At 37.5% G+C, this 27,934-nt stretch overlaps 2 protein-coding genes across 4 annotated transcripts; both read right to left on the bottom strand.

The window, feature by feature from the left end:
• Positions 1–22,580, bottom strand: LOC125225643. 2 transcript variants are annotated; one of them, XM_048129452.1, is made up of 6 exons: positions 22,413–22,580; positions 16,715–16,842; positions 8,457–8,573; positions 2,017–2,127; positions 1,091–1,254; positions 1–172 (listed from the first exon to the last, which is right to left on the bottom strand). In XM_048129452.1, exons 1-5 carry the CDS (start codon positions 22,435–22,437, stop codon positions 1,147–1,149), a joined length of 489 nt encoding a protein of 162 aa, XP_047985409.1. In that variant the 5' UTR covers positions 22,438–22,580; the 3' UTR covers positions 1–172; positions 1,091–1,146. The 2 variants fall into 2 exon arrangements, with proteins under 2 accessions (XP_047985409.1, XP_047985410.1); XM_048129453.1 differs by having other exon boundaries at positions 8,466–8,573.
• Positions 12,125–14,770, bottom strand: LOC125225644. Of its 2 annotated transcripts, none has more exons than XM_048129454.1 (4): positions 14,606–14,770; positions 14,163–14,261; positions 13,433–13,531; positions 12,125–12,926 (listed from the first exon to the last, which is right to left on the bottom strand). In XM_048129454.1, exons 1-4 carry the CDS (start codon positions 14,661–14,663, stop codon positions 12,736–12,738), a joined length of 447 nt encoding a protein of 148 aa, XP_047985411.1. In that variant the 5' UTR covers positions 14,664–14,770; the 3' UTR covers positions 12,125–12,735. The 2 variants fall into 2 exon arrangements, with proteins under 2 accessions (XP_047985411.1, XP_047985413.1); XM_048129456.1 differs by having other exon boundaries at positions 13,433–13,525.
• Positions 22,581–27,934: the final 5,354 nt, after the last annotated feature.

Below are 27,934 nucleotides of genomic sequence, written 5' to 3'. Positions count from 1 at the left end.
TCTGATTTTCAGTATTTTATTGCATTGCGATTTTTATATTATTTACGCACTTTTACAAATTACAAGCACTTACATATTCCAGTGTCGACTGAGGACTGTGTGAATTCGTCATATTTATTGAAATTTATTGTTATAAATTCAGTAAACAGAAGAGTTTTTCAGATCCAGGACTCTGAAAAGAGAAATATGACAAAAATAAAGACTACTTTTCAGAGTCACCTATTCAAATTGAGGGGTTGTAAGCATATTACATACATACATAAATTCATGCCTGTATTCCCAAAAGAGGTGCGCACTGCACAGGAAACTGTTAGAATTCCAGTGCCGCTCTTAGCAATTAATAAACCGAAATTGTGACAATTATGTTCTTGCCGGTGAGTAAGGCTGCCAGAGCTCAACGAGGGTGCGGTGTGCTGGTGATGGAAGGACCTACGGAACTAATTTGTTCCGTCTATTGTCCTTTGAATCGTCGGCAACCCAAACCCTCGTTAGAACTTGTACAGTCTTTTTTGCTTAACGCGGCAAAAAGGAGTGTATAGTTTCTAATGGGTTGGCAACGCGCACGGTGACACTCTTCGAGTTTCACATATTAATATTCTACAATTGACTTCCGAGGTTTCAAAAACGGCGTTCCCCCGTAAATAAGAAAATAGAATATATTCAATTCTAAGCTCAATAGCAGCACTTAGTCCTTTCAGCTTATTGGACACTAACGACCCAGCTACGAAATTGGTCTAAGCGCGACAGCGGTGAGCGGCGGCCATACATTGGAGCGAGACACAGCGAGGGGATTTTTCATTCGCACGTATGGCTGCCGCTCACCGCTGTCGCGCTTAGACCAATGTCGTGGCTGGGTCGTAAGAGAAGGCCTAAAGGCTAAGTGGACGCTAGAAGCGGAGCATTCCGGCCGGTCAGCGACGGGCGAGCTCGCGTCCACCCTATGTGCGATTTTCGTTTTCTTTCAACCCCTTTTTGCCAAGAGTGGCTCTGAAACTTGAGTAGTTCAAGTGCTCTGCCTTCCCCTTTATGTACAGGCGTGACTGTATGTATGGATTTATGTATGTAGATTTAGTAATAATAAAATACTTACTAATTACAAGCCAATTAGTGTCAGGATAGCTGCCAATTATATGCCCTGGATAGCTGTCAGGTTCTTATGTTCTCGGCCAACTTCAGCAAGATGTTCCTTAGGAGTTTAGCGAGCAGCGGATAATTCTCACCCATGAGTGGCCTTCGCAATTGCGGTACAGTAATCTGAGAAAACAAAAATATAGATGGGTATTTAGATAACACCGGATCAACTTTTACGATTTTTACACATGCTTATATAGTAAACGGGACTTAATCTCGTATAGCTCGATGGTTAGTTAGTGGAACAAATCCAGTGACATCCCTAGTGCGCAAAATTTTCAAGTGGGTAATCAGGACCCAGTCCGGGTCGTTTAAAAAACTATGTAACGCCGTGGCTTGCGTGGGCGACGGTCGCGCGATGGTCGCGCGACGGCGATGCGACGCATACGAAATGAAACCTTATCGATATGGAAGTATGAGACGCGACGGCGACGGTCGCGCGACCGTCGGCCACGCAAGACACGGCGTAAGGCATATTTTAGATTTTGCTGGCTCAGTCGAAATGACAATCATTGACGCTAGACGCCGATCGAAATGCAGTCAGGCTCTCTCGCACCAACACGGAAGCACAGTATAATAAAGAGTACTATCGTGTATGGCCACTCCCGCTCCCCGCTGAAAGTGCCGCCCACCCCCTCTCGGTTAGTCAAAAACGCGGACAGTCGACCTGTCACATTTCACTCATACAAGCATAGTTCCCGTTCACCTACACGAGCTTAGACTGTGTGCTAGGAACGCGCCTCTTTCATATATTTGATCGCCAGCATCCGAGGTGTGACGGAAGAGTGATACAGATTGTTTTATACATTTGGCTACGTACCCTGATCTTTTCTTTCTTAAAATTAGATTGCGAAAGCATACTCTAAGTTAAGTATATATACTTACCACAGCCAAGGCCACCACTAAAAGTGGACAGATCAGATTGATGATCAACGACAGAACAGTCCGCACAAACCACCAGATCCCGATCACTACAATCACACTTGCCAGCATCACCTGGAAGCAAAGAGGATCGAGTATATAGAATTACTGTCAAAGCAAAGAGGATATTTTCCGGTCTCTAAGGATAATGACCTTTCCAGGTCTCTATATATTTGAGGTGGCAAAAGTGGTGCGTAGGAACCTCGAAGAATTCAGAATGCGTGGTCCAAACTATCGTCATGGCTATAACATTCTGCCGAATAGACACAGACTGAAAAAATCAGAGCAGTATGTGTGGTACACAGGTCCCAAAATTTACAACAAGTTACCCAATGACTTAAAAGTAGTTGAAATGTCTGACACCATGTTTACAACCAAACTCAAGAAATACCTAATAGAGAAAGCTTTCTACTTGGTAGATGAATTCCTAAACCCAAATGACTAGTAGCTATGTATATTCCAATTGCCTATGACATTCAATATTGCTAAAACTTATATTTTATAATTTAATTGCACAATTATATGATTTGCAAGAATCTAATTCGACAGTATCTCCCTATAATGTACCTATCTAATGTTATTATTAAGTGAATAATTGATGATTATTGTAGTTACTATTCTCCTTTATTGATTTCCTTATTATTATTTATGTTGGTCTTGTTTACTATGTATGTTAAATTAAGTAAGCAGAAAATGTTAAAATGACGTGTAACTCCTGTTATCAATAAATGATTGATTGATTGATTGATCGAGTATTATAGAGAGTTACTGTCGAAGTAAAATGTGTAATCACAGTGCATAGACTGCCATCTCTTGACACAGGCTTATAACTTTTGAATCTCAGTTTTAACAATTTGGCCCATATTCTTAGCTTGATATGTTTTAAAATGTCAAATATTAGAGGTAATATTGGCGCCATCTAGCTGAGCGTACCCCAAAGGTGTAATGCCATCTAGGCTACCATACCTTCTTCTGTACGTTACGTTTTTTTCTTAGATTTTATCTGTCTATACGGAGTCATATATGTCTTTGGTCGAAGTACAAGGTACAAAAAGGTACAGCGGCGCAAATCTTGACGGGGGGCAAATGTAACTGGTCCATTTTTTCCATGTTTTACAATGTTTACATTATTAAATAGAGTGTCCGAAGATTATATATGGTAGACGACTGTCGTGTTCAGTGGATACATGTAGAACTCAACATCATAGTGTAATAATGAAAAAAAATGGTTTAGTTACAATTGCCCCCCAGTCGAGATTTGTCCCGCTGTACCTTATGTATATTATAATACCTGGTATATAATATAGCCGAGAATCAAGCAAATGTATTTTATTATTCATAGTAGAAAGGCAGGCTTCGGATCCTGGGTTTGAAACCCGGTAAGGGCTTTTGCGTGATGAGCACAGGTATCTATCTATTCCTGAGTCATGGATGTTTTCTATGTAGGTACATGCATACTAATACTAATATTATAAATGGGAAAGGGTGTGTCTCTGTTTGTTTGTCCGCCTTTCATGGCAAAATGGGGCGACGAATTGACGTGATTTTTTAAGTGGAGATAGTTGAAGGGCTATAGAGAGTGACATAGGCTGCTTTTTGTCTCTTTATAATCCCCCACTTCCCTCAAATGGTGGGTGGAAGTTTATATGGAACATTCCACTATTTTCTAATTTAACGCAAGCAAAGCAGCGGGCAAAAGCTAGTATTATTATATAAGTATTTTTGTAGATAATATGTATCGTTGTCTGAATACCCAATACACAAGCCTCCTTGAGCTTACGTCCAAGAGTGTCCTATACAATATTTTAATTTAAAATTGAAACTTTTATTGCAGACTGTGTGATACAGCTCTTACTTCGTATCTTAGACTATGACAACACTAACTAGTTTTCAATTGCGCGCACCTCGCGCACTAGCACCGCACCGCATGCAGGAAACGATCGCACTAAATACCGTTTAGCGTGCTTGCCAGAATAGTCTCCAAATAGCTGTATAATGACGTTATGCAGGAGCAAAACTGCCTTTGTTTTACCACACAGAAATGGCTTAGTTTGTACAACGTATAAAAATGCAGTAATTTTTACTTCAACAACACCTTGTTGTTTGAGCCGAAATCCAAACATTAACTAAAACAGTATCAAATTTTTAATGGATTTTTTAAGTACAATAGGTAGAATAAAGGGACGTTGGGTGGTGTGCATTCGACACCCCTGTTGGGGTGCGAGTGGCCCCTTCCGCGCTGAGCGCTGTGGGGGCTGTGTCGGGGCGCGCCCCATCCTCATGGGGCGGTCTGACGTCGACATTTTGGGGACGACTGGGCGATCCTGTGATTGCTAGCCCTACCGCTACCGGCCGTTATCCAAACCCGCGACCCCTAGCCTGGTGATACCGTTTGAGCGGGGTCAGGTTCGGGGCCGCAGTGAAGGCGACCGGCAGCTCGGGCTAGCGTGGGCGTGGAAAGAGACGTTGGTGCCGTGTTCCTTGCTTTTATAGTGACGCGAAGGGGAAACTGTAGCGCTTCAGTCTTCATTCTTATTGGTCAGGCAGGTCGAGGTGCAGAAGACTTCTTTTAAGTAAGATATTTACTTGTTCTAGAAGCTTCCGCTCTTCAATACACTTTGAGGGTTACTAACCAAGTTATACTTATATTTAACATACATATTATTAATTTTATTTTATTACTAGCTTTTGCCCGCGGCTTCGCTCGCGTTAGAAAGAGACAAACAGCTAGTAGCCTATGTCACTCTCCATCCCTTCAACTATCTCCACCTAAAAAATCACGTCAATTCGTCGCTCCGTTTTGCCGTGAAAGACGGACAAACAAACAGACACACACACTTTCCCATTTATAATATTAGTATGGATAATTAACTTAATTAACATGCTTATTTATTTATTTAATCAAAAAGTAACACAGCATTACAGTTTACACCAAGGCACTGTGAAACTACAAAAAACAAAACATGACTCACAAAAAAAAATACAAAAGACATACAAAAAATAAACAAATTAAACATTAGATTTGGGCGACGACGTAACAGCGTGGCTCCGTTGCGTCGTCTGACTCGGCGTAGGATTCGGCAGGTTGCCCCGGAACCGCCGAAATACCACACCCTTCGACCAGAAGTCTGCGCACGCGATGGTGTCCTGCAGCGTGCGCGGCACGCGCACAACAAATGAAGTGAAGTGCACGTAGTGGCGCGACTGCAGCTGTTGCACCCTCAGCGTGTAGCCAGTCTTCCGGCGAACGTACTCCACCACCTCATCAGCCCCGGCGGAGTAATGCAAGCGCGACACGTAGAGCGCTTTACTCGGTGTAGCAACTCGCAGACCAGAAGTAATCGGCTCCGCGGTACCACACAGAGTCTTACGAGGCGCCCTACGCGCCTTGCTCTTCCTTTGCACCACCAGTCTTATACATATGTTTAAGGCAGAATAGTTATATATTTTAAATTAAATTAAATTTTAACTTAAATTTAAATGTAAAATGATAAAAAAACTTCCTTGTCAAGATGTAACAACCTTGCTGGGCTTCTGTGAGGCTATTTCGATTTCAAGTTTATTTTGGATCTACGAGTAATATTCTCCAACCGAATGTAACCTGATGACTGGCCTCTCCAGTTAGTTGTAATTTACAAAAGCCTGCAAGCCGAGATCCAATAGGATTCCAATGACGCTTTTAGTTAGTAAATATCGAGTTTCTGTGTTAACTTCATTCAACACTAGCTTTTGCTCACGGCTTCGCTCGCGTTAGAAAGAGACAAAAAGTAGCCTATGTCACTCTCCATCCCCTCAACTATCTCCGCCTAAAAAATCACGTCGATTCGTTGCTCCGTTTTGCCGTGAAAGACGGACAAACAGACACACACACTTTCCCACTTATAATCTTAAGTATGGATAACTAGAGGACTAATTCCAATAAGGCCTAGTTACCCTTCGGGTTGGAAGGTCAGATGGCAGTCGCTTTCGTAAAAAAACTAGTGCCTACGCCAAATCTTGGGATTAGTTGTCAAAGCGGACCCCAGGCTCCCATGAGCCGTGGCAAATGCCGGGATAACGCAAGGAGGATGATGATCAGGGTGGCTAGCCGAATGGCACAATCGCTCACGAAACGCTCACGAAACGAAGCGCTAGTAGATATCTATCTCTATCGCGCTTGCGTATTGGCGCGACAGAGCCAGCGGCGTATCGCTTTCGTTTGGCGTCGGAGAAATGCCATTCGGCTACGGGGCCTGTATGGATAACTAGACTGATTTAAACTAACACGATTTGCACTCATAGAACTAAACGGGACTTAATCGCCTAAACACTTACATTTATATTTGGCCCGATGTTTCGAACATGACATTATGTTCGTGGTCACGGGTAGACTGGCGAGGAATTGCATCAATATCTTCTAGACGCGCGAGTTTTTCGAACTACCCGCACTTGTTCTTGATTATTCACTTTTGCGCTAGGGTTGTCAGTTTGCCTACACACAACACTCACGATATCAGTCGGTGTCTCCCTAGGTATTTTTCCACGCTTACATTTGCTAATTACTGGATTCCACGAAGAAGAAATTCCCTGCCCCTCATTCTGGTTGAGATTTCGATGCTTTCTAAATTCAATCGCTTCACGTTTTCTGCTGTAGAACAGCCAAATATATTTTGTAAGTGTTTACGCGATTACTTAAGTCCCGTTTACGCGTTTAGTTTTAAAATTATAACTAGACTAATAAAAAAAAAGAGTCTCTCCGCGCGGAAAAAATGAAACTTCGTAAAGTGTTGTTTTTCAAAATTCGAGCTGACAACACTGTGCGTTAAACGTTTAACGCGTTGAGGGTTTTACGCATTAAACGTTTATCGGTGTCCTTTGGAAGTCTCATTATAAGTTGCTCTTCAATAAATATGATGACAATGACTCAGGTAATACAAATATCTGTGCTCATCAAGTCATCACACAAATAAATGCTCTTACCGAGATTCGAACCCAGGATAACGGCTTAGCAGGCTGGGACACTATACGACACGCTTGGCCAGACCTGTCGTCATAATATCTAGAAACCACCACCACTCTTGAAATAAATAGTAGATTACAGTAAAGTAAGAAATGGCTCAGATCAGTATCACAAATGTAAACGGAGCCGAAGTCAACAAACGGAGCCGAAATCGCCCTTGCAGTGACAGGTTGCCAGCCTCTCGCCTACGCCACAATTTAACCCATATCCCACAGTCGACTTCTACGACACCCACGGGAAGGAAGGGGGTGGTGAAATTCTTAACCCGTCACCACACGGGGTCATAAATATCATTATGCATATTATTTTTATCCACGTTTATCCAAATCCACTTGCATGTATTGTGTTGCGTACGTACACAACGCGCTCGTGCTGTGCACCCCGCGCGGCGTACGTTTGTTAGAAGAGTTATTACTGATTTTTTATACTGTGTCTGAGACTTTCTTATTTACTGGCTAACGTAAACATTAGTAAGTATACACTAGGTACTATGTATTTTTCTGTTGGACAAATTTCTTTGGTTTCGATTTACAGTAGCAAATGTCACATTCATATTCGTCTCTTTGCGTTAAAGAAACTTGCAACGAAACGCCACCGTACAGCCGCTTTGAAAATGTAAACTAGATTAAATTCTTGGAACTAAATATCAAAGCTAAATAAATTCAGGATTTGAAATTGCTATTCAGAAATGCATAAAATCTGAAACACATGTAGTCCAAAAACCAAAAAGCTCAGAGTCATTTTTCTTTAAGCCCCACTTTTAACCCCCGACGTAAAAACGAAGGGGTGTTATAAGTTTGACGTGTCTGTCTGTCTGTCTGTCTGTTTGTCTGTGTGTGTGTCTGTCTGTGGCATCGTAGCTCCCGAACGGATGAACCGATTTCGATTTAGTTTTTTTTATTTGAAAGCTGTGTTATGACATGTCTGTTAAAATGGTTACAAGTTTTAATTTAGGATGCATTTTACAATAAGTTTGATATAGTTATTTGTTATACAAGGGGGCAAAGTTGTATTTTAACGCCGAGTGTGGAATTGAAAAACGAGCAAGTGAAAGGATTCTATAGTTGAACCACGAGCGAAGCGAGTGGTTCGAGAATAGAATCCTGAACTTGCGAGTTTTTTAACACACGAGAAGTAAAATACATTTGCACCCGAGTGTAACACAAAACTTTTCCCCTCACTATAGCGAGGAAACTACAACGCAAAAAATGCTTCCAGTAGTTCCACAGGTGGTAAATCATCTTTATTACTAGATTCACCTGGTTTTATCAATTTTAAAGCAGTTAATTTGACTTTATTCAAGGTCAAATTACTTTACCCACTAGTGGATAAAATGCGTTTTTACCCGCTGGTATAAAAGGACAAAACACGTGTTTCCGACCTAGTGAGGGGAAAAGGGATTTACCATACTGACCTGAGCATCTTCGTGCGCCCTTAGCCATGTGCTGAAGGTTTCTAGCGCATTTTTGGGGTCTATATTTTCAAACATGCTGGACGTAGGCGTCGCTGCTCTTACGTTAAACTGAAACAAAAGACACAGTTTATATCAAATAAAATTAATATTACTGTAAGTGAGCTAAGCAACGATGAATAACAAACCGACCAAGAGCATGTCGGGCCACGCTCAGTGTAGGGTTCCGTAGTTTTCTGTATTTTTCTCAAAAACTATTGAACCTACCAAGTTCAAAATAATTTTCCTAGAAAGTTCTACTTTTGTGATTTTTTTCATATTTTTTAAATATATGGTTCAAAAGTTTGAGGAGGGGGGGGGGGGGGGGCACTTTTTTTTCCTTTAGGAGCGATTATTTCCAAAAATATTAATATTATCAAAAACGATTTTTGTAAACCCTTATTCATTTTTAAATACCTATCCAAAAATATATCACACGTTGGGGTTGGAATGAAAAAATATATCAGTACCCACTTTACATGTAGGTGGGGTACCCTAATAAAACATTTTTTTCCATTTTTTATTTTTTTACTTTGTCGGCGTGATTGATATACATATTTGTACCAAATTTCAGCTTTCTAGTGCTAACGGTCACTGAGATTATCCGCGGACGGACGGACGGAGGACAGTACAGTATATTACAACAACGTTTAGTGACTAAAATGACGGGACAGGGTTACAGATAGAGCTACGACATTGATTATTATCTTAAGCGTTTGTGCATTTGGCTACGTACCCTGTATTGATATGGGTACAATGAGAGATAGGCACTGGTCCCACCGCGAGCTAGTAAGCTATGAGCTATTGGCTATAAAAACAAACAAAAGATAAGCACCCCCGTGCAATTAAAAGAGACATTTTGATAGCTCACCGCTGGGCGAGTAACTATAAACATCGCCGTGTCTCTTTTATTTGCACGGGAGTGATTATCTTTTGTTCGTTTTTATAGCCGATAGCTCATAGCTTACCAGCTCGCGGTGGGACCAGTGCCATAGGCAAGTGCAGCTACAGGCACATATTTAGATATTTTTAACCACTCATTTCTACTTTGAATACTTTGCATTGGCTCTTATTAATCAGTCTCTATTTAAATCTCAAATTTACTGCAATAACAAGGTTTCGTTTTCTTTCAAAGGGTGAGTTTGTGTATGGACGCAAACATTTCCACAGCCTAACAGCTTCCTAGCTGTGTTCCTAGCCACAATGAACATGGATAGACAAATATGAGCACCATTATTCGTGAATTTCGTACGCAAATTTTGGTGTTTCGTACGCAAATTGTAGAAATGTTGGTGCAACATTGTCGCGTTAAAGTTATATGTATGTCCGAATTTAGCTGGACTAGTTTAAATTATAATTCATTAAAGGAATATAATCCTTAACAGCCAGTGTGTCAGCCACCATAATTGAATGCGCTCGTAAACCTGCCTTGCGGGAGGAATAGCGACTAGTGAATTTTATTGTGAAGCGAGTTACGCTGTGGCTTGCGTGGGCGACGGTCACGCGATGGTCGCGCGACGGCGATGCGACGCATAGGAAATCAAACCTTATCGATACAGAAGTATGAGACGCGACGGCGACGGTCGCGCGATGGTCGCGCAACCGTCGCCCACGCAAGACACGGTGTTACTCATTAACCGTAATAATGATAATGACTCAATGACTAATGCTCACGATCACTAAGTCACACCTCGGACAATGGCGATCAAATATATGAAAGAGGCGCGTTCATACGCAGTTTTACGAGTTTAAGCTCGTGTAAGAACGCGTACCATGCTTGCTTGAGTGAGATATTATGACAGGTCGACTGGTCGCGTTTTTAACAGGCGGTAACTGTGAGGTGACTCCGGGAGTGACCGTAATGTACTTGTACAATAGTTCTTTTTCTTTATACTGCGACTGAGTACTCTGACAAGAGTGTACAGTACCAAAGACATATGTAACTCCGTATAGACAGATAAAGTCTAAGAAAAAAACGTACCTCAAAACCATACCGAAAAAGGTACGGTGACCTAGATGGCGATACACCTTTGGGGGACGCTCAGCTAGATGGCGCTTATATTAATATTTGACATATTAACACATATCAATCTAAGAATATGGCGAGGGTTGCCTGGTGAAACCCAATAAGTATGAAAAACCTAGTTTCGAGAAAAATGATGTTAAAGGTTTATGGTCATCAAACACTACTTTCGACAAATAAATAACTAGTTGTATAACTTCTATCTGAAAGGTAATTTAATCCACTTTAAGTAAATTGGTGTTTTAGTTACGTAACTCAAGTAGTTTTCCTGTAAGAAAATGTTTTTTACCAAAGGGTGTCGACTTATTGGGTTTACGGAAAAATAAAAAAGCCGTAATTGTTACTAAGAGGGTTTATTAGTTATAAAAAACTCAAACAAAAGAAGTTAATCTACAAGTCAGAACGGTGTTATTCTTCATCTGAATAATTTGGTGCGTTGCCGACAAATATTTTTAAGCTTCTTATCCATCCATGGTACTCCTCAGGTATAATTTGTTTCCGGCACATGGTTTCTAAATCTTTTTTCTTAGCAATGCTTATAGGTAACTGACTGCTGTATCTTGCCTCTAACTTTACTCTTCTGGCCACGGCATTGCAACGGATGGTGGGTTAGACTGTCTCTTAGCTCTTGTTCTCGGTGTATTTGGTTTTTTATATGAAATATCTAACTGACGAAAATCCTCAGACATGTCGTAATTAAAGTAAATTTTAAAATCACCTTTTACATACCGAATCCTTTTCATTTTCAGCCAGTTTACAGCCTCATTCGTGGTATCTTTGTTTTTATTATTCATTATAGCAGCACTGAGCTTTTCCAAGTCCAACATCTCGTTATATTTAAACTCTTTCACTTTATAGCTATCAATTTTAATTTTTTTCTTTCCTTCGTCACTGGTAACGTACTTTGTTTTTTTAGTTCTAGCAAATTTAAAGACATTTTTCCAATCAGAAACGCTATTAATTGGTACGTTTTTCGAGGCATATTCAATAGCTGCATGCATCGAATCTACTTCCATGTGGCTATGGCCACTTTCAAGAAACTTTTGCTCAATTATTTGTAGGTGGTCTATTTTTTGTACTGTCCAGATTAAGAGAGCAGAAATGTATTGGTTTCGGTTCTGACCGCTGCACGTATCCGAAAAAATGCTTAATTCTGTCACGGTTTCAGGCAATTGAGACAAGTAGTAGTAAAGGCATGATCCGATTTCACAACTGCCTTTATTACCATTTATTTCACTCCAGCAAAGACAATAAGCATTATTTGGAAGACTAGCTTCATAAATGGTAAAATTGAATAGAACTAATTTTCTCATGTAGTACAGTAGACTTTCTCCGCCATAAGGTATTTGCAAAACTGCCTGTAAATCCATAGTTATTGACATGAACGTTTCGTCTACATTAGCTCGAGCTTTGTCAGTGTCTTTCGCGTTTTGACCTAATAAGGGCGATAAATGAAACCAGGTATATAATTCAATATTGCTATCATTAATTAAGAGGTGTTTTTGAGTTACTCTTAATTTTCACCCCATTGTTAATTTTTGAAAAATTTCCCAGCAGCAATGTACTGTAAACGTGGTTGCGATGACAATCAATGACAACTGTCAACGAGCGTTTAACGCGAGTGTGTTTGCATTACGTTGCGGGCCGAATTATTTTGTATGGATAAAAAAAATATTTCAATTTTAAGTAAAAGTTACCTAATTCCAATCTTTATATTCTATACTCACCACCGTTAAGAGGTTCGCCCGTATTAGGTTTACACCCTGTATATGCTCTTGGTATTCTTCTTCTAGCTTTTCTTTCGACTGTGCTTTTTTGTATCTTGAACAAACGTTACATTGGTCTTTTTTGGGACTATAAAAGCTGTAATTGTACTCCTCAAAACTCTGTCTAAAATATTCTCTAAAACTAAGTAAACAGTATCTTCTACTTCAGAATGAACATCTGAACTTTCAGGGATTATGCTGCCAATGCAACTAGAGTCAGTTGTTTTTAAAATTTTTGGTGGTTCGTTCTCTGAATTTGAAAAATGAGAAGGAGCTTTTTCTAGACATTCATCAGCTTCTCCAGGCAAGGAATGTTCCTGCTGTTTGCATGGGCTGGGACTTTCAGGAATAATAATATCATGGTCGTAATCATTTTGCTGAGGTGTTTCGTTCTCTGAATCTGTATCTAGAACATAAGGAGCTCCTACTAAATGGTCAAGTTCTTCTACAGAAATCGATCTAAAACTTCATCAATTAGCACCATAAAAAAGTCTTCCTCTTTGTATGAAACATTCGGACTTTCAGGAATAAAATCAGTGTCGGTATCTATTTGCTGTGGTGAATAGTCCTTAGAATCTGGCACGTAAGTAGGATCTTCATCGGAATAGTCACTGCCAAATAAAGCAGTCTCATCATCTGAAAAAAAAAGTACCTATAAGTAATAGCATTACAATACAAGTGCGGAAAAAGGAAGTTCGAAACGACTGACGATAAATTAAAACACGACCGAGTATTTTAAATAGACAAGAGTTACGAATTTCCGTCTCGCACGTATATCTTACGACGTTTTTCAGTACAGATGGCCCGAAATGAACCACTTCTTGCACTAGTTCGTAAAAAAAACCATCTGTACTGATATACATAGTACATTACGATACAAGTGCGGATAAAAAAGGAAGTTCGAAACGAGTGGCGATAAATTAAAACACGACCAAAGGGAATGTTTTAAATCGACACGAGTTACGAATTTCCTTTTCGCACGTGTATCGTACGACGTTTTTCAGTACAGATGGCCCTCCGAAGTTTCGATCTGACAAATAATGACCCACTTCTCGCACTTGAGCGTAAAAAAAGCACTATCTGTACTGAAAAACAGATTGTTCGTAATAACATTTTTTTATATTAATCCTCAAAATACTTATTCGAGTCTGCCGTACTATTATCATCGATGACAATATTGTGCATTTGGGCGGCGATGTCTATTTGCGTTTCATCAAGATCGGAGGAGTCATCATCTGAAATTGAATAAAAAAAAGTAAGAGAAGTGAACAAAAACACAATAACTTATAATCATTTACGCACAATAACGGGATTTTAAACTTAGGTAAGTACAAATAAGGGCATGTAATACATCGATGGATGCTAGGTCAAACCCGATAAGTCATTGTTAATTTGTCATTAAGCGAAGATTTTCATATACATCCCTTAATATTATAATTTCAAAACCAATTAGCTAAAGTTATCGGATTTGACCACGCATCATTCGAAACCATTAGTCATCTTATAACACCATAAGTACTAAAATGAAGAGATAATTTTATGGATTTTTTTCTACTTTTACAGGTACGCCGGGACCTACGAGGTTAAAGCTTAAGGCTACTACACTAAGAATAGCTTTTAAGCTATAAGGTTCATTTCAGCTGGCCGCGTTGAACGCGTCCGCCCGCCCGAGTCCTGTGTAGCTTAAGCTTAACACTTTCGAAACCGGGCTCTACGCGGCGCTACGACATTTTCGCTACATACGGGGAAACCTATGTAATCGGCTACGCTTCTACGAGCGGTGTGCCCGACAGTCGGGTTCTTGGTAGCGAAAGTGTTAATGCTCAATGTACTAAGTATACAATTACGGATCTTCAAACCATGGAAACTTACCATCTTTATTGTTTCGCTGATAACAGCTTATGTTTTCATTTGCCGTTGAAACACTAGGTCCAGTCATAGTAAATCTGTTAACAGAAGCACCTGATCCCGCTGGAATGCAAAATACGATTTAATCTATATTATTAAATAATTTAAATAAACATAATGTTAATTTAAACAACAGTTTAATTCATTATTTTGTACCGTAAGCATCACTCAAAGTCGCGTCGCGTAGTTTGATTAATAAATGTAGCTAGTGCTAAAACCCAATAGATTCGCTCTTAATGAAACAAAACAACAACAATACTTTTCATTTGAACGGTTACAATAGCTTAGATTTATTATTATTTAAGTACAGTACATAATCATATCAATCAGCATAACATGATTAGGTAGGTATCTTATTTAGTACGACAATTCAAAATGTATTTCTAGGTTAGAAAAGTAGATTTTACCTGTTTCTAGCTTGTTACTGCAGGCTAGCTGCACTAATTTTCTGCCTCGGTCACCCATCACACAACTTTGAACACATACACAACCTTCATTTATATAATACACAACTTTTTAACAGCTATTTTCAATTAAAATATGCAACGACGCAGCGACGGTACTCCGCTCGACAAGCGCTGCGCTTGCGATCGCGTCGCTACTTGTCGAGGCTTATTGGGTTCTTTCCCGGATGACTTTTGAAATAAATTTGCTAAAGGCCCGTGCGAGAATCCAACAACTAGACTTAACCGAATATTTCTTAAAGATTTAGTTTAGATAAGTACTATAAGTTTGTTTATTGGGTTTCTCTTTGAAGTAGATTGTACGTTTAATAAATAATATCGTAAAAGCAGAATCCGACAAATGATACTAACGTATTTTAATTCTTACCACAATTACTTTTAAGATTCAAATCGTAATGAAGTAATATCGGGTAAGTATTAGTAACTGGTTCTACGTTGTGTGTTTAGTTTGATTTAGTAGAAATATCTCTGCAATAAAAATATATATATTTAATATATATTATGTGGTTCTTTCACTAAGTAATATTAAAAACAGATGCCTTAAATGGACTTGTAGTGTTAAGTTCTAAATTAAAAATTGAGATCACGGACTTATTGGGTTATCAACTCGGCATATTTCCGAGATACATGTCAAATCAGCTTATCGGATAATACCATTAGATTAAGCGATGCCGAATCAATATAGAACTGTTTTTACCTTAAAATCTCACTTTTTGTCACTTATTGGGTTTCACCAGGCAACCCTCGATGGGCCAAATTGTGAAAACTGAGGTTCAAAAGTTTTAAGCCTGTGTCGAGCGATGGCAGTCTATGCACTGTGATTACACATTTTACTTTGACAGTAACTCTCTATAATACTCGATCCTCTTTGACAGTACGTATGAAGAAGAGAAACTATCATCTTGAAAATTGTATAGAAAATTCTAAATGTACGATGTCTAATGTTTCAGTCCACCACTGCGCTTCGGTACAGCACAGATGCGAAGTGGATCAAACAAGCGTGTTTGCGATGCAATATTGCTACTGGATTGCTTTATTTGTTTGCTATACAGTCGTTATATCCGGCATGGCGTTTTGTGAGCAGTTCCCGGTAACTTTGTACATAGCCACGTCAGCAAATTTTAATTGATCCTATTTTGTTACCAATATTTAGTAAAATATAAGTCGACTTTCGTAAGATATATACAGGTTAATTGTTATAATTAAGAAAATATAGATACTAGAGAACCTTAATGACGAAATAAAACTTAATAAAATCTCAATTCATCAACAAAATCTTGGTAAAAAATAGGAATTAATAAAAACAAATTTAACTTTTTCCTTAATTTTTGTACAAACTTTTCGAGAACTGCTGTTGTATCGGATAACTTTGACGACCAGCCTGGCCTAGAAATTGTAGCCCTGGGTAGGGTAGTCGATAGACTTCGGCGTTTGCAGAAATCCATGATAGTCAAAAGAAGAATTAGCAAAGTAATCTTTGATTAGTACCTAGGTAGTGACTTGAGTCCTGAGTTGATCTTGGTAAAGGCATTTATTTGTGTTATGAGCATTATTTGTTACCTAGTCGTAGATGTTTTCTATGCACAAAGTACAAAATAAATGTACGTATATACTTTTATATTAAGTACTAGCTTTCGCCCGCGGCTTCGCTCGCGTTAAGTTCGATAATTGCGGAATTCTCCATAATTATAAACTTCCATCCCGCATTTTAGGGAAGTGGGGGGTTAGACAGAGACAAAAAGTAGCCTATGTCACTCTCCATCCTTTCAACTATCTCCACTTAAAAAATCACGTCAATTCGTCGCTCCATTTTCCCGTGAAAGACGGACAAACAAACAGACACACACACTTTCCCTTATTAGTATGGATATACTTGCGTCTTGGGTTCCTTAGATCTAAACAATGCTACATTGCTCATTAGTAATACAATTTTCATATTAGTACCATAAAAAAAAATTGAATGGACCACCATGTGTTTTTCATATTAAGTCAACCGCAAACTAACTCCCATACAGATTGCCGCGCAACAACAGGAATATAATAAAAACATACACCGTGTCCAAGCAAGTCTCTCTGCAAAGAGTGGTGATCGAAATCGTCGCACATTATAGCAGCAGTGTGGAAGAGCTTCGAGGCGGTAAACAACGAGTCGAGAAGTCTCTTATTCACAGCCTGGTGGTCTGCGAACAACGAGATCATGTTTAGTTGACGGTTGACTTAAAAGGATTATTAGTTGACGGCTACGCTGGCGTTAAATTCAAAATTGCTGAATGTTCCATACAAACTTCCACCCCCCATTTTAGGGAAGTAAGGGGGTTAGAAAGAAACAAAAAGTAGCCTATGTCACTCTCCATCCCTTTAACTATCTCCACTTAAAAAATCACGTCAATTCGTCGCTCCGTTTTGCCGTGAAAGACGGACAAACAAACAGACTCACACTTTCCCATTTATAATACCTATTAGTATGGATTTACATACATCATACTAAGAATCGTACCTCGATTTTTTGGCGCCACCTATTAAATACTATCATAACTACACTGATAATGCGTACAAACATATTTTCACCACACCAACTGGTAAAGGCTTTCTTTGTTATTCGAAAACAGATAGCAAAATTGCATTTTATCCACAAGGGGGCAAAGTAATTTCATACAAATTTTAACTCGATGTCTTAATCTGGCTGCTAGATTTTACCTATAAATGATGATTTTGAATCATAAATATTGAATAAATTGATGGATTTCATTTATTTTGATGTTTTATAGTCAGTATTTTGTTCGTGTTGGTGTGGTGAAAAATTTTGTGTTTCACTCGGTGGCAAAGTTTGTTTAACCTTCGTGCCTTGATACCCTCACAACGCTCAAGATTCCACTTTTTGAACCACTCGCTACGCTCGCGGTTCAATATTGGAATCTTTCGCTTGCTCTGGTATCAATATTGACACGTGCGGTTAAACAACTACTTTGCCCCCTTGTAAAACAAATAACTATTTTTTCAAAATGTGTATTAATTAATGTGTAACACCTAGGGACACACCGGCTGATATCGTGAGTGTTGTGTGTAGGCAAAGTGACAACCCTAACGGCTCAGCCACGACATTGGTCTAAGCGCGACAGCGGCGAGCGGCGGCCATACATTGAAGCGAGACACAGTGATGGGACTTTTCATTCACACGTATGGCTGCCGCTCGCCGCTGCCGCGCTTAGACCAATGTCGTGGCTGGGCCGTAAGTGCGGGTAGTTCGAAAAACTCGCGCGTCTAGAAGATTTTGATGCAATTTCTCGCCAGTCTACCCGTGACCATGAACATAATGTGATCGTTCGAATTTCGAAACGTCGGGCCAAATATAAATGTGTTTACACGACTAAGTCCCGTTTTGTTCTAAAATTATGAGTGCAAATTGTGTTAGTTTAAATCAATATATGTGTATTAATTGACGTGATATCATGATTTAATACATACATACACACAATCACGCCTGTTTCCCAGAGGGGTAGGCAGAGATCACGGATTTCCATTTACTACGATCCTGACAAATCACTGTCGCTTCACACACTTTCATAACGTTTCTCATACACGCTCGTCGGTTTCGAGTACTTCTGACCTGGCCTTTTTGCAATATTTCCCCGATTTGAACAAGAAAAGTTCGCCTAGGTCTTCCACTTCCAACTGACCCTTCCACTCTTTTTTCATATACTTTCTTCGTTACTCTCCTCTCATCTAGAGATGGGTAAATACCCGACGGTGGGTATTTACCGGGTAAATACCCGATATTTACCTACCCGCGGGTAAATACGCGGGTATTTTCATTTTTCTTCCAAATTTGACGTTTTTAAATGGTGCTTGGGCTAAAATAGATTAATTTAAGTCAGTCTTTGTAATTGTACACATAATGTTTACTCAAATTGGGAACGAATAGGTTGCTATGAGATAAAATGTGATTTTAGTGTATCACTCCAACTATAAAAATCGTGTAATATCATTCTCTGACATACGGAAATAATTTCAAATGCTTATAGTATCAATTATAAGTTTGATAAATTAAAACTGTAAATAAAAATATGTGATTAAAAATATTTAAAAAAATCTTTTTCAAGCTCATAACTCATACATAGTATGTTTTATGACAAAAATGCATATAAACTTTTTTGTAGGAAATTGTGTCTACTTTAGTTCGTACATACAATACTTTTCGATATTAATGATAGTTTCCTTGAAATATGAAAAAAATACATTTTACCCCCCTAACCCCACCATAACCCCCACCAACCAGTACTAGGAAATTTATCTTTATCGAATAAATACGACTAATTAATACAATCTAAAAAAACACACATAAAACGTATTTTTTTAATTATTTTTAAAAATATACATTAAAACTTCTGTAAACTTAATTGTCTATTTGAATGAACAGTTTTGTTTTAAATTGTGTATAAAAATTACAACCACTAACTTAGTATTTATCTCCATTTTAACACAAATCAGCATGTCCAACATGAAATGAATCTACCCGTCAATTTGGGTAGATACGGGTAAATACCGGGTAGATAGGTATTTACCGGGTAAATACCTGGGTGGGTAGATTGGGTATTTACCCACGACCCATCTCTACTCTCATCCATCCTCTCTACATGCCCGAACCACCTTAACCTGATTTAATAATAAATAAATATGTCATTTGTTCTTATGAAACATATAAACACGCAAAAATATTAGGGAATATATTTTATGATTTTGGTCACTTACAGGCTGAAAACATGCAGCGGGGTGCCCTCTATTTCGCCTATCATTAATTCGCATAATTTGAATTTGCATAACAGATTTGGCATAACATAATTGTTTATAACATTGAATAAGCATAATATTAAAAATGCATAATTCTTATTTCGCATAACAATGAATCTGCATAATTGAAATTTGCATACTATTATTTCGTATAACTTTAATTATCCTAAAATGAATTGCCATACTTACTAACTGTATGGAGCAAGCGATTTTCAATTCAATTCAAAGCGATTCAATCAGGGGCTGATTTTTCAATTTCGAGCGCTCGATTTTGAATGTTTAATTTTATTCTGTCTCACTTATTAAGCATGAAGAAAATAGGAGTAGGTAAGGTACAGCGGGGCAAATCTCGAGTGGGGGGGCAAATATAACTGGTCAATTTCTTCTATGTTTTACAATGACTGCATTATTTAAAAAAACCTGTTTATTTTTAAGAAACATACATGCATTTATGAACTTAACTGCCAATCTTAAATTAAAAGGATTATTTGAGTTAAGGAGTATTTATTTAATTTATACATTACATATTAAGTTTTTTCGTTTTTCATAAGTGTTTTTCAGAAAATAGAGTGTCTATTAGTTATGTAGTAGGCGTGTTTAGTGGATACATGTAATAATGGTATAATGGAAATAGTGTAATAATGAAAAAAATGGATTAGTTACAATTGCCTTTTAGTCTAGATTTGCCCCGCTGTACTTTACTAAAGAAATTGAAAATGGATAGTATTTAAATAACATTATTTCATCGTTCAGATTTTCGCAGATCGCACCTACCAATACTGATACCCGAGCAAGCGGAAGATTCCAATATGGAATCTTGAGCGTTGCGAGGGTTTCAAGGCACATTAACCTTCGTACGGCACGTTAAACATTGCCACCGAGTTTGAAAACCAAATTTTTCACCACCCCAACACGAACAAAATACTGACTATAAAACATCAAACTAAATCAAATCCATCGATTTCTTCAATATTTATGATTCAAAATCATCATTTATAGGTAAAATTCTATTAGCTAGCTTAAGACATCAAGTTAACATTTGTATGAAATTACTTTGCACTCTTGTGGATAAAATGCAATTTTGCTATCTGTTTTCGAACAGAAAAGTAAGCCGTTACCCGTTAGTGTGGTGAAAATATAATTTTATTGTATGCCATTTAAACATTCTACGAAACAAAGTTATGCGTATTATATTTATACCAATTCATCGTTATAACAATTTACATTATGCGCATTAGCATTATACGAAATATGTTATGCGAAATAATGTTATGCGTATTAAACGTTATGCGTAATAAACGGTATGCCAATTCATATTAGGAGTATTCAGTTATGCGAATTAATAATGCAGCGCCATCTAGTTTTAAGCCTTAAAGGCCCATACATTTCAGGGGTAGGCTTTTTTGCTTTGTCAGTCCAGTATTTAATCGTTCTTGCTTAAAGCTAAATTTCTTTAATTGCTTACTCTGTATTATTCTACCCCTGTGGCTTTTCTTCCGCAAGTGTCGTAGAAGTCGATTTTGTTGAGTAGACTGTCCTAACAATATGTAAAAAATTTGTGTATTTTTATACATACACACAATCAAGCCCATATCCCATGAAGAGATGATGCCAAGATTAGCATTGAAACTACTCAGGTTTCAGTGCCAATCTTGGTAATTAAGGTGTTGAAAGAAAACGAAATTGTGATAAAATAGTGTTAAAATTGTGTAATGTGTGTGTGTAGGTTATAAATTTTGATTTATTTGCGTTTGGAAATAAAGGAACATATAGTTATAATGATATTTGGACGGCACGCGAACTTGCATGTGATTTTAGTGAAATTCCGGGCTGTTCAGGTTGGGCACCTAGTTCACCAATAAAATACCTACCGCATTTTGAAAGTAAATCTTGATCTGACCATTGAACTACTATGTACTACGTACTAGAAATGACAACTCGAACATATTCTGTGCGCCGACCGGCAGCGGCGGCAGCGCGAGGCGCATGCGCGTGAAGCGAACCGTGTCATAGAGTAAGACTTGACCACCTAGACGCGACACTTTTAGTGTAGACCTTTGTTTTATGCTTTGTGTGTGAAATACTAAGTAGTTTACTTTTAGCACTATTATACATTGTGTTATATTTAATTTCTACTCAGTGAAATAAAAATAAGTAATTGTTTTTTTCATAAATTTTAATTTTCTTTGAATAAAATTAGTTTTGTAAGTTTCTGTCGCTCAAAATAATAATCGCGCCATTCACCTTGTTTTACCTCCCTTAAACACCGGTTGCATTAAATACTATAATACTATTTCAGTTTTGGTGTCACTATTTTTCGTCAATAATGAGAATTATAATTCAGAAATAATTCAAAAATCATGCTTATTGTATAATATTATCGACTAAAATTCGTATTAGAACCGTGTAATATTCAAAACTATAAATTGAAATAAATATTTTTATAGTATATATTGAAAACAGAATATGATCACAATTATTATACCTTATTACCTACATGTCATGTCTGCGCGATTCATCTATGATTCCAGTTGTCAAAATGGCGGCCATAGCATCGCGTTTAAGGAGCCCGTCCCTTCATTATAATAATTACTTAAATTAATTTAGATCAAAATAGCTTGTCTACTAACCGATGAAATGTGACACCGTCACTTTTATTAGATTTTCTCGTATGGCTTCAACAGTATCTTATAGCACAGGAAGGCATTTTTTCATTTTATTTGTGTGCAGTCAGAGACAACCTCCTCCCACCACGCGCAGAGACTGACTGAGGCAACATAAGTCCACTGAACTTATGTTTGTGGCGCAAACTTTTTGTTCGCCGTGTCCTCTCTAGTACATTATACCTCAATGGATCTGACTGGTGACGGCGTCTGAGAGTTGGTCATGGAACAATTACTTTATCCCTGGTTCAGCGGCTACCTTATATCATAACCTTTTTCAAGGTAAAAATGCAACTCACCATATCGACCAATGCGTGGTAACATTTCAAACTGCGTTTTCCCATTTTTTAATTTTTAAACTGTTGCTTACACCTACGCATCACAGAGATTTAATATTTATCACATCATAATTCCGAGGAAGAAACCAAATTTTTACAAGAATTTAAACAACGACTTTTTCAAGTAGAAAATCGTGTATGCATGACGTTTTATGACATTTGTACATAACTTATTTTTCGGCTTGTCAGCCGTTTTTAAATGTCATTCTAAAGAGGATCAATACTAATTGAAGAGAGAAAGAGAATTATATAGTACATTACGATACACGTGCGAAAAAGAGGAAGTTTGAAACGAGTGGCGATAAATTGAAACACGGCCAAAGGGATTGTCTTAAATATGTTGACCAACGCAGAGAGCATTGAATCACTACGTGGACCAACGTTTTAAAAACAAGAGGTAGGTATAGCAATGCAATGATAATAGAATTTCATTAGAAATGAGCACGAAATGAGCTTTATAATTATGTCTATGATTTTAAGTATTTTAACCATGGAGAATAGAGGTAAGGAGGAAAATCTATCGAAGTAGAACAGTCGCAAAAATGACCGGCTGAGGCCTTTCAATTGCAGTTACAAATCTCTCCGCTAGGAGCGCATGTCTCTCTCAATGCTCAGCGACGTGACATGACATTAGACGTTCCATTCTGTAGGCTAATTTCGTCGGACTGAGCAGGTCAAGATGTAGTCCCGTGGTAGTGCGCTGGCTTCGTATACAGATATTCTCAGGTTCGATTCTGACAGCGATCTTTATGTAATTTTTTTATTCTTAAATTTTCTTTTTGTGTATTTTAATTGTGTTTAGTTATTGTTTTATTTATACAAATGTATTTGTAATTTTACAAATGTATTTGTAATTTTACAAATGTATTTGTAATTTTACAAATGTATTTGTAATTTTACAAATGTATTTGTAATTTTACAAATGTATTTGTAATTTTACAAATGTATTTGTAATTTTACAAATGTATTTGTAAATTATTTTGTAATGTTTGCATGATAACTTAAGTCAAAGGGCTTAGGTTATCATGCAAAAATTACAAAATAATTTGTTTGCCCCATCTTAGGTAATATTACAATATTAAAGACTCACAAGTCTTGCAAATGAAATTTCGAAAAGTTGTAACAAGATATTTTTGGATATGAAAAAAATAAAATAACTCGGGAAAAATATCTGTAGAAAAACAGTAAAAAAGCTCTCATCAGGATTTAAACCCGGACCTCTTGCTCCGTAGGCGAGGTTACTACCGAGAAGGCTAAGAGATTGTCAAACCCTTATGTACCAGCGATTGCAGCGCCATCTATGTTTTCTTTTATATGTGCACTTCTGATACATCTTCAGCGCTGGTGGCCTAGCGGTAAGAGCGTGTGACTTTCAATATGCTGAGGTGAGGCCATTTCGTGGCACTTTATTCTCCTATGTCATTCATAAATATTGTTTATTGTCTATGTGTTTACGAATAAAACTTTTTCTATTCTATTCTATTCTATTCTATTCTAATCCGAAACCCGGCTCGTACCAATGAGTTTTTCGGAACTTGTGTGTGAAATGTCATTTGATATTTGCCAGTCGCTTTATGGTGAAGGAAAACATCGTGAGGAAACCGGACTAATACCAATAAGGCCTAGTTACCCTTTGGGTTGGAAGGTCAGATGGCAGTCGCATTCGTAAAACTAGTACCTAGGCCAAATCTTGGGATTAGTTGTCACAGCGGACCCCAGGCTCCCATGAGCCGCGGCAAATGCCGGGATAACGGAAGGAGGATGATGATGATGTGCACTTCTGATACATAAAAAGGTTGCTCCTTTATCTCTATTCTTCATGATTTTTAAGTGTCACTAAATGTCATTCCATTCGTCATTGTCATGCACTTGTCATGGCATGTCACAAGTTTAAGAAAATTTGACAACGATAGAGCCATAATACTTAAAAATTGTTTGATATTAGAAATGATTCAATAATTGTTTGTTTTGTGATGTGAATTTGTGAAGTCGGCCGCTCGCGAATCGGCCTCCATAGTCACCAAACCAGACGTTGTATAAACAGCAGTGTAAATTGTTTGCAATAGACTAAAGGGCCCTGTGATGATGATTATTTTGTGATAAAATGGTAAAAATTGTGAAAACTTAAAATAGCGGCGCCGGCGTGCGTGAGTTCCTTTTCTGCATGATGATTTTTTTCAGACAGTTATAGACATGGAAGAGAACAATCTCTCACCTAAGGATGCCGAAGACCGGGCAAAGTGGAGAAGGCTGAGTAGGAAAGCGGACCCTGGCGCTAGGCCGGGAAAACGCTAGGTTGAAGAAGAAGAAGAGTTATCAGCACGAGACGATTCCAGCTCAACACGACGATGATGACGATGATTCCAACATAAGAACACAATGCCTGGTAAGTTAAATGAAACATCTTAAAATAGTTATAACATAATTATTTAGATATTATAAAATAAATAAATATTATAAGACATTCTTACACAGATTGACTGAGTCCCACGGTAAGCTCAACATGGCTTGTGTTGCAGGTACTCAGACAACGATATGTACTTATATTATATACATTAATACTTATATACATAGAAAACATCCATGACTCAGGAACAAAATTAATGTGTTATTCCACATATGAATTTTGCAATAAAATGTCAACTTTAATCGTCAAATTTTTGAGTTGACATCTTATTGCAAAATTCATGTGCTCGTGATTCTGAGTAAGAAAAACATTAAATTTACCTATTTTAGAAAAAAGTTATTGAATCTTTCGCGAAAATGCCCATTGACACTGCCTGAACTAGCATGAACAAATACGAACGTTTCTATAATAATACGAAGGCTTTTCGCACTAAATCTGTATACAAGCTCAAGCAAAGGTTATTCATTCTGCCAACATTCAAGAGCCAGATTAAATTTCCGACCGTATCCTATGCTTTCCGCTTGACAAATTAAAACTAAACTCTGCAGTGACTTGTGTATGCAAGCAGTTGGCGGTCATATTTGGTTGAGATTGCATTTTTAAAATCCAATCTTGGACGGAATTACAAAGTTCAAAGCTGACTTTTAGGGGTTTTTTTTTCATTCTTTATTTGAGGCTTTTTCGTTTCACGAAGATGTCGCCTCTACAGCAACATAACAACTTAATTAACAGAGTTAAAATTGAAAACAAACTACAACCAAACCTAACTTATACGTTTCTGTCTAACTTTTAGGGTTGACCGGTAGCAAAAACTAAGATATTTTTCAAATTATTATGAATAAGTATATTATTGTCAATAAAGCAAAGTATTTATTTCACATAATGCTTAAAGATTACGAGTGTAAAACATTACAAAAATTATTTAGAAAGACAAAGACAGCTAATTCATCATACAACTTATGTATTAGTGTCTAAATTAATTTGTTCGAGACATTATATATTTTAGTTTTGTCTTAAATTGTGTGTTTTGATGTATCAAATTTGTAATCTGCACGGGTAGCATGGTCACGCGATAGACGATAAAATATCAGGCAGTCCCTATCGCACTATTAGTAAGTGCGATAGGGACGGCCAGATGTTTTATCATTTATCGCGCGACCATACTTGCCTGCCAGGTACCAGCTCCCAAAATGATATACGAGTAACTACCTCATCTACGTAAATAATCAGGTTCATGAATCAAACAAATTATTATGCTCCGTAAAATGTGGTAAGTATAGGTTCTTTTATATTTTAATGATTCTTTCTTTTGTACATCTTTGAACAATTAGATAGCCTAATAATTATTTTTAGAACTTTCTGTTACAAAGAAAGAATCATATTAAGTGCAATGATGGAATGAAAATCCACCAATCAAATAATTGTCAATGAACACTCAATTTTACACTAAATAATATACTTTTTTCATAATTGTATTATTTTAAAAATAGAAATGAAATTGGAAGTTGAAAATAGAACAAAATCTTCAGTACATCTCAGCCCGCTGAGAGCTGTTGAGCTTCGATTCTTAGGAACGTGACTTCACATGTTCCATTTACAGATATTATCGGACGACGTGACCATTCTTGTGCAACGAACAAATTGTTGGACGAGAATCCAAACCAATTTTGATATCTTATCGTGTAGTTTTTATGTAATTGTATTTGTAGGTCTTTACTAAGTATCAAAATTAATACAAACAGTGACTTCTTGTTTACAAGAACTATGAAAGGCAACAATATATCTTCTTATAAGGTTAACTGCGACTACTAAAATATAAAGTACAACTTTGACTGCCTAAAATTACTAGCTACGGTAATTTTACTGACAATTGATTGCCTTCATACTGTATATTAGTTATGTAGGTTTTATTTTTCTGACTTTCATACAAAAATATAGATTCTGTTTATTTTAAAATGCGATTTTTATATAAGATGGCAGAAATAGTTATAATTATCCCGCCGAGGGAGAATTCCAACTATTCATAATAAGTTTCGTTACGGCGAACCTACACTGGTAAACCGGATATCATGTGGTTTATCAAAGTTTCAGGAAACTAAATAAAGCACTATTTATACGTAGGTCTGTCCGTTTGTGTAAAAAATACTTATTAGATGTCAGCGGGGTAATTTTGCCTGCCTGGTCTTCATACTATGTAGTGATGGAAATCGTGTAGATCAGAGATCGTGTAGATCAGAGATCGTGTAGATCAGAGATCGAGATCGTCTCTCGTGTAGATCAGAGAGCATTAGGTCTATCAGCACCATCTACGGTAGGTAAAGTGATGAAAGAGGTGATAGGTACGCTCTATAGTCAGTCATAATAATTATGACACTACAGTAAATGATGTAAAATATGGAAAATATTTCGATTAGTTACAATTCTCCGCAGTTACTATTTAATTTCCCTGACTAACCTTACATACTATACACAGAAAAACGAATTAAAACTTTGAATTTTTATAAAATACTCGAAAAGGTAATGGAAAATGAATGAGCTTTCTTAAAAAACCCTCGTTGCGCGAGTGTGACTTTAAATTGGTCGGTTATTTTTATTTCAAAAACTTTATTTACATGAACACTTACAAATTATATAAGAAACTAAAAAACTAATAAGCTAAAAGCCAGCTATAATGTCTATAATAAGCCTTTGACGCATTGTACCAAGGATACTGGCGATATTTCTTCGCTGTATCGCAATGCTGATATGTTGTGCGAGGAAGTCGCCAGCTCTTCGGTCACCAGTTACCAGCCAGACGCTTCGCGATTTCTGTGAACAATTTGTTCGCGCTGGGACTCCATGGACCTAGAGTTTCTACGCCAAAAGATACAAAAAGGTATTCATTGAATATATATCGTTTATTTTTGAAAACAGCAGCTCTGAAATTTTAAACTGAAAACTAAAGCCTGCCGAAATGCGATAAGATAATACTTAAGAGCATTATTTTTTAGAATTTTGGGTCCCCCCAATTAGCAAAAGTTGTTGACAATAATTAACTCGCTGTCAGTTTTGTGACGATAATTGAGTGTAAAATCTG

The sequence above is a fragment of the Leguminivora glycinivorella genome, chromosome 4, assembly GCF_023078275.1.
Source record: "Leguminivora glycinivorella isolate SPB_JAAS2020 chromosome 4, LegGlyc_1.1, whole genome shotgun sequence".
Classification (NCBI taxonomy): domain Eukaryota; kingdom Metazoa; phylum Arthropoda; class Insecta; order Lepidoptera; family Tortricidae; genus Leguminivora; species Leguminivora glycinivorella.
This window is presented reverse-complemented; position numbering and strand designations above follow the sequence as displayed.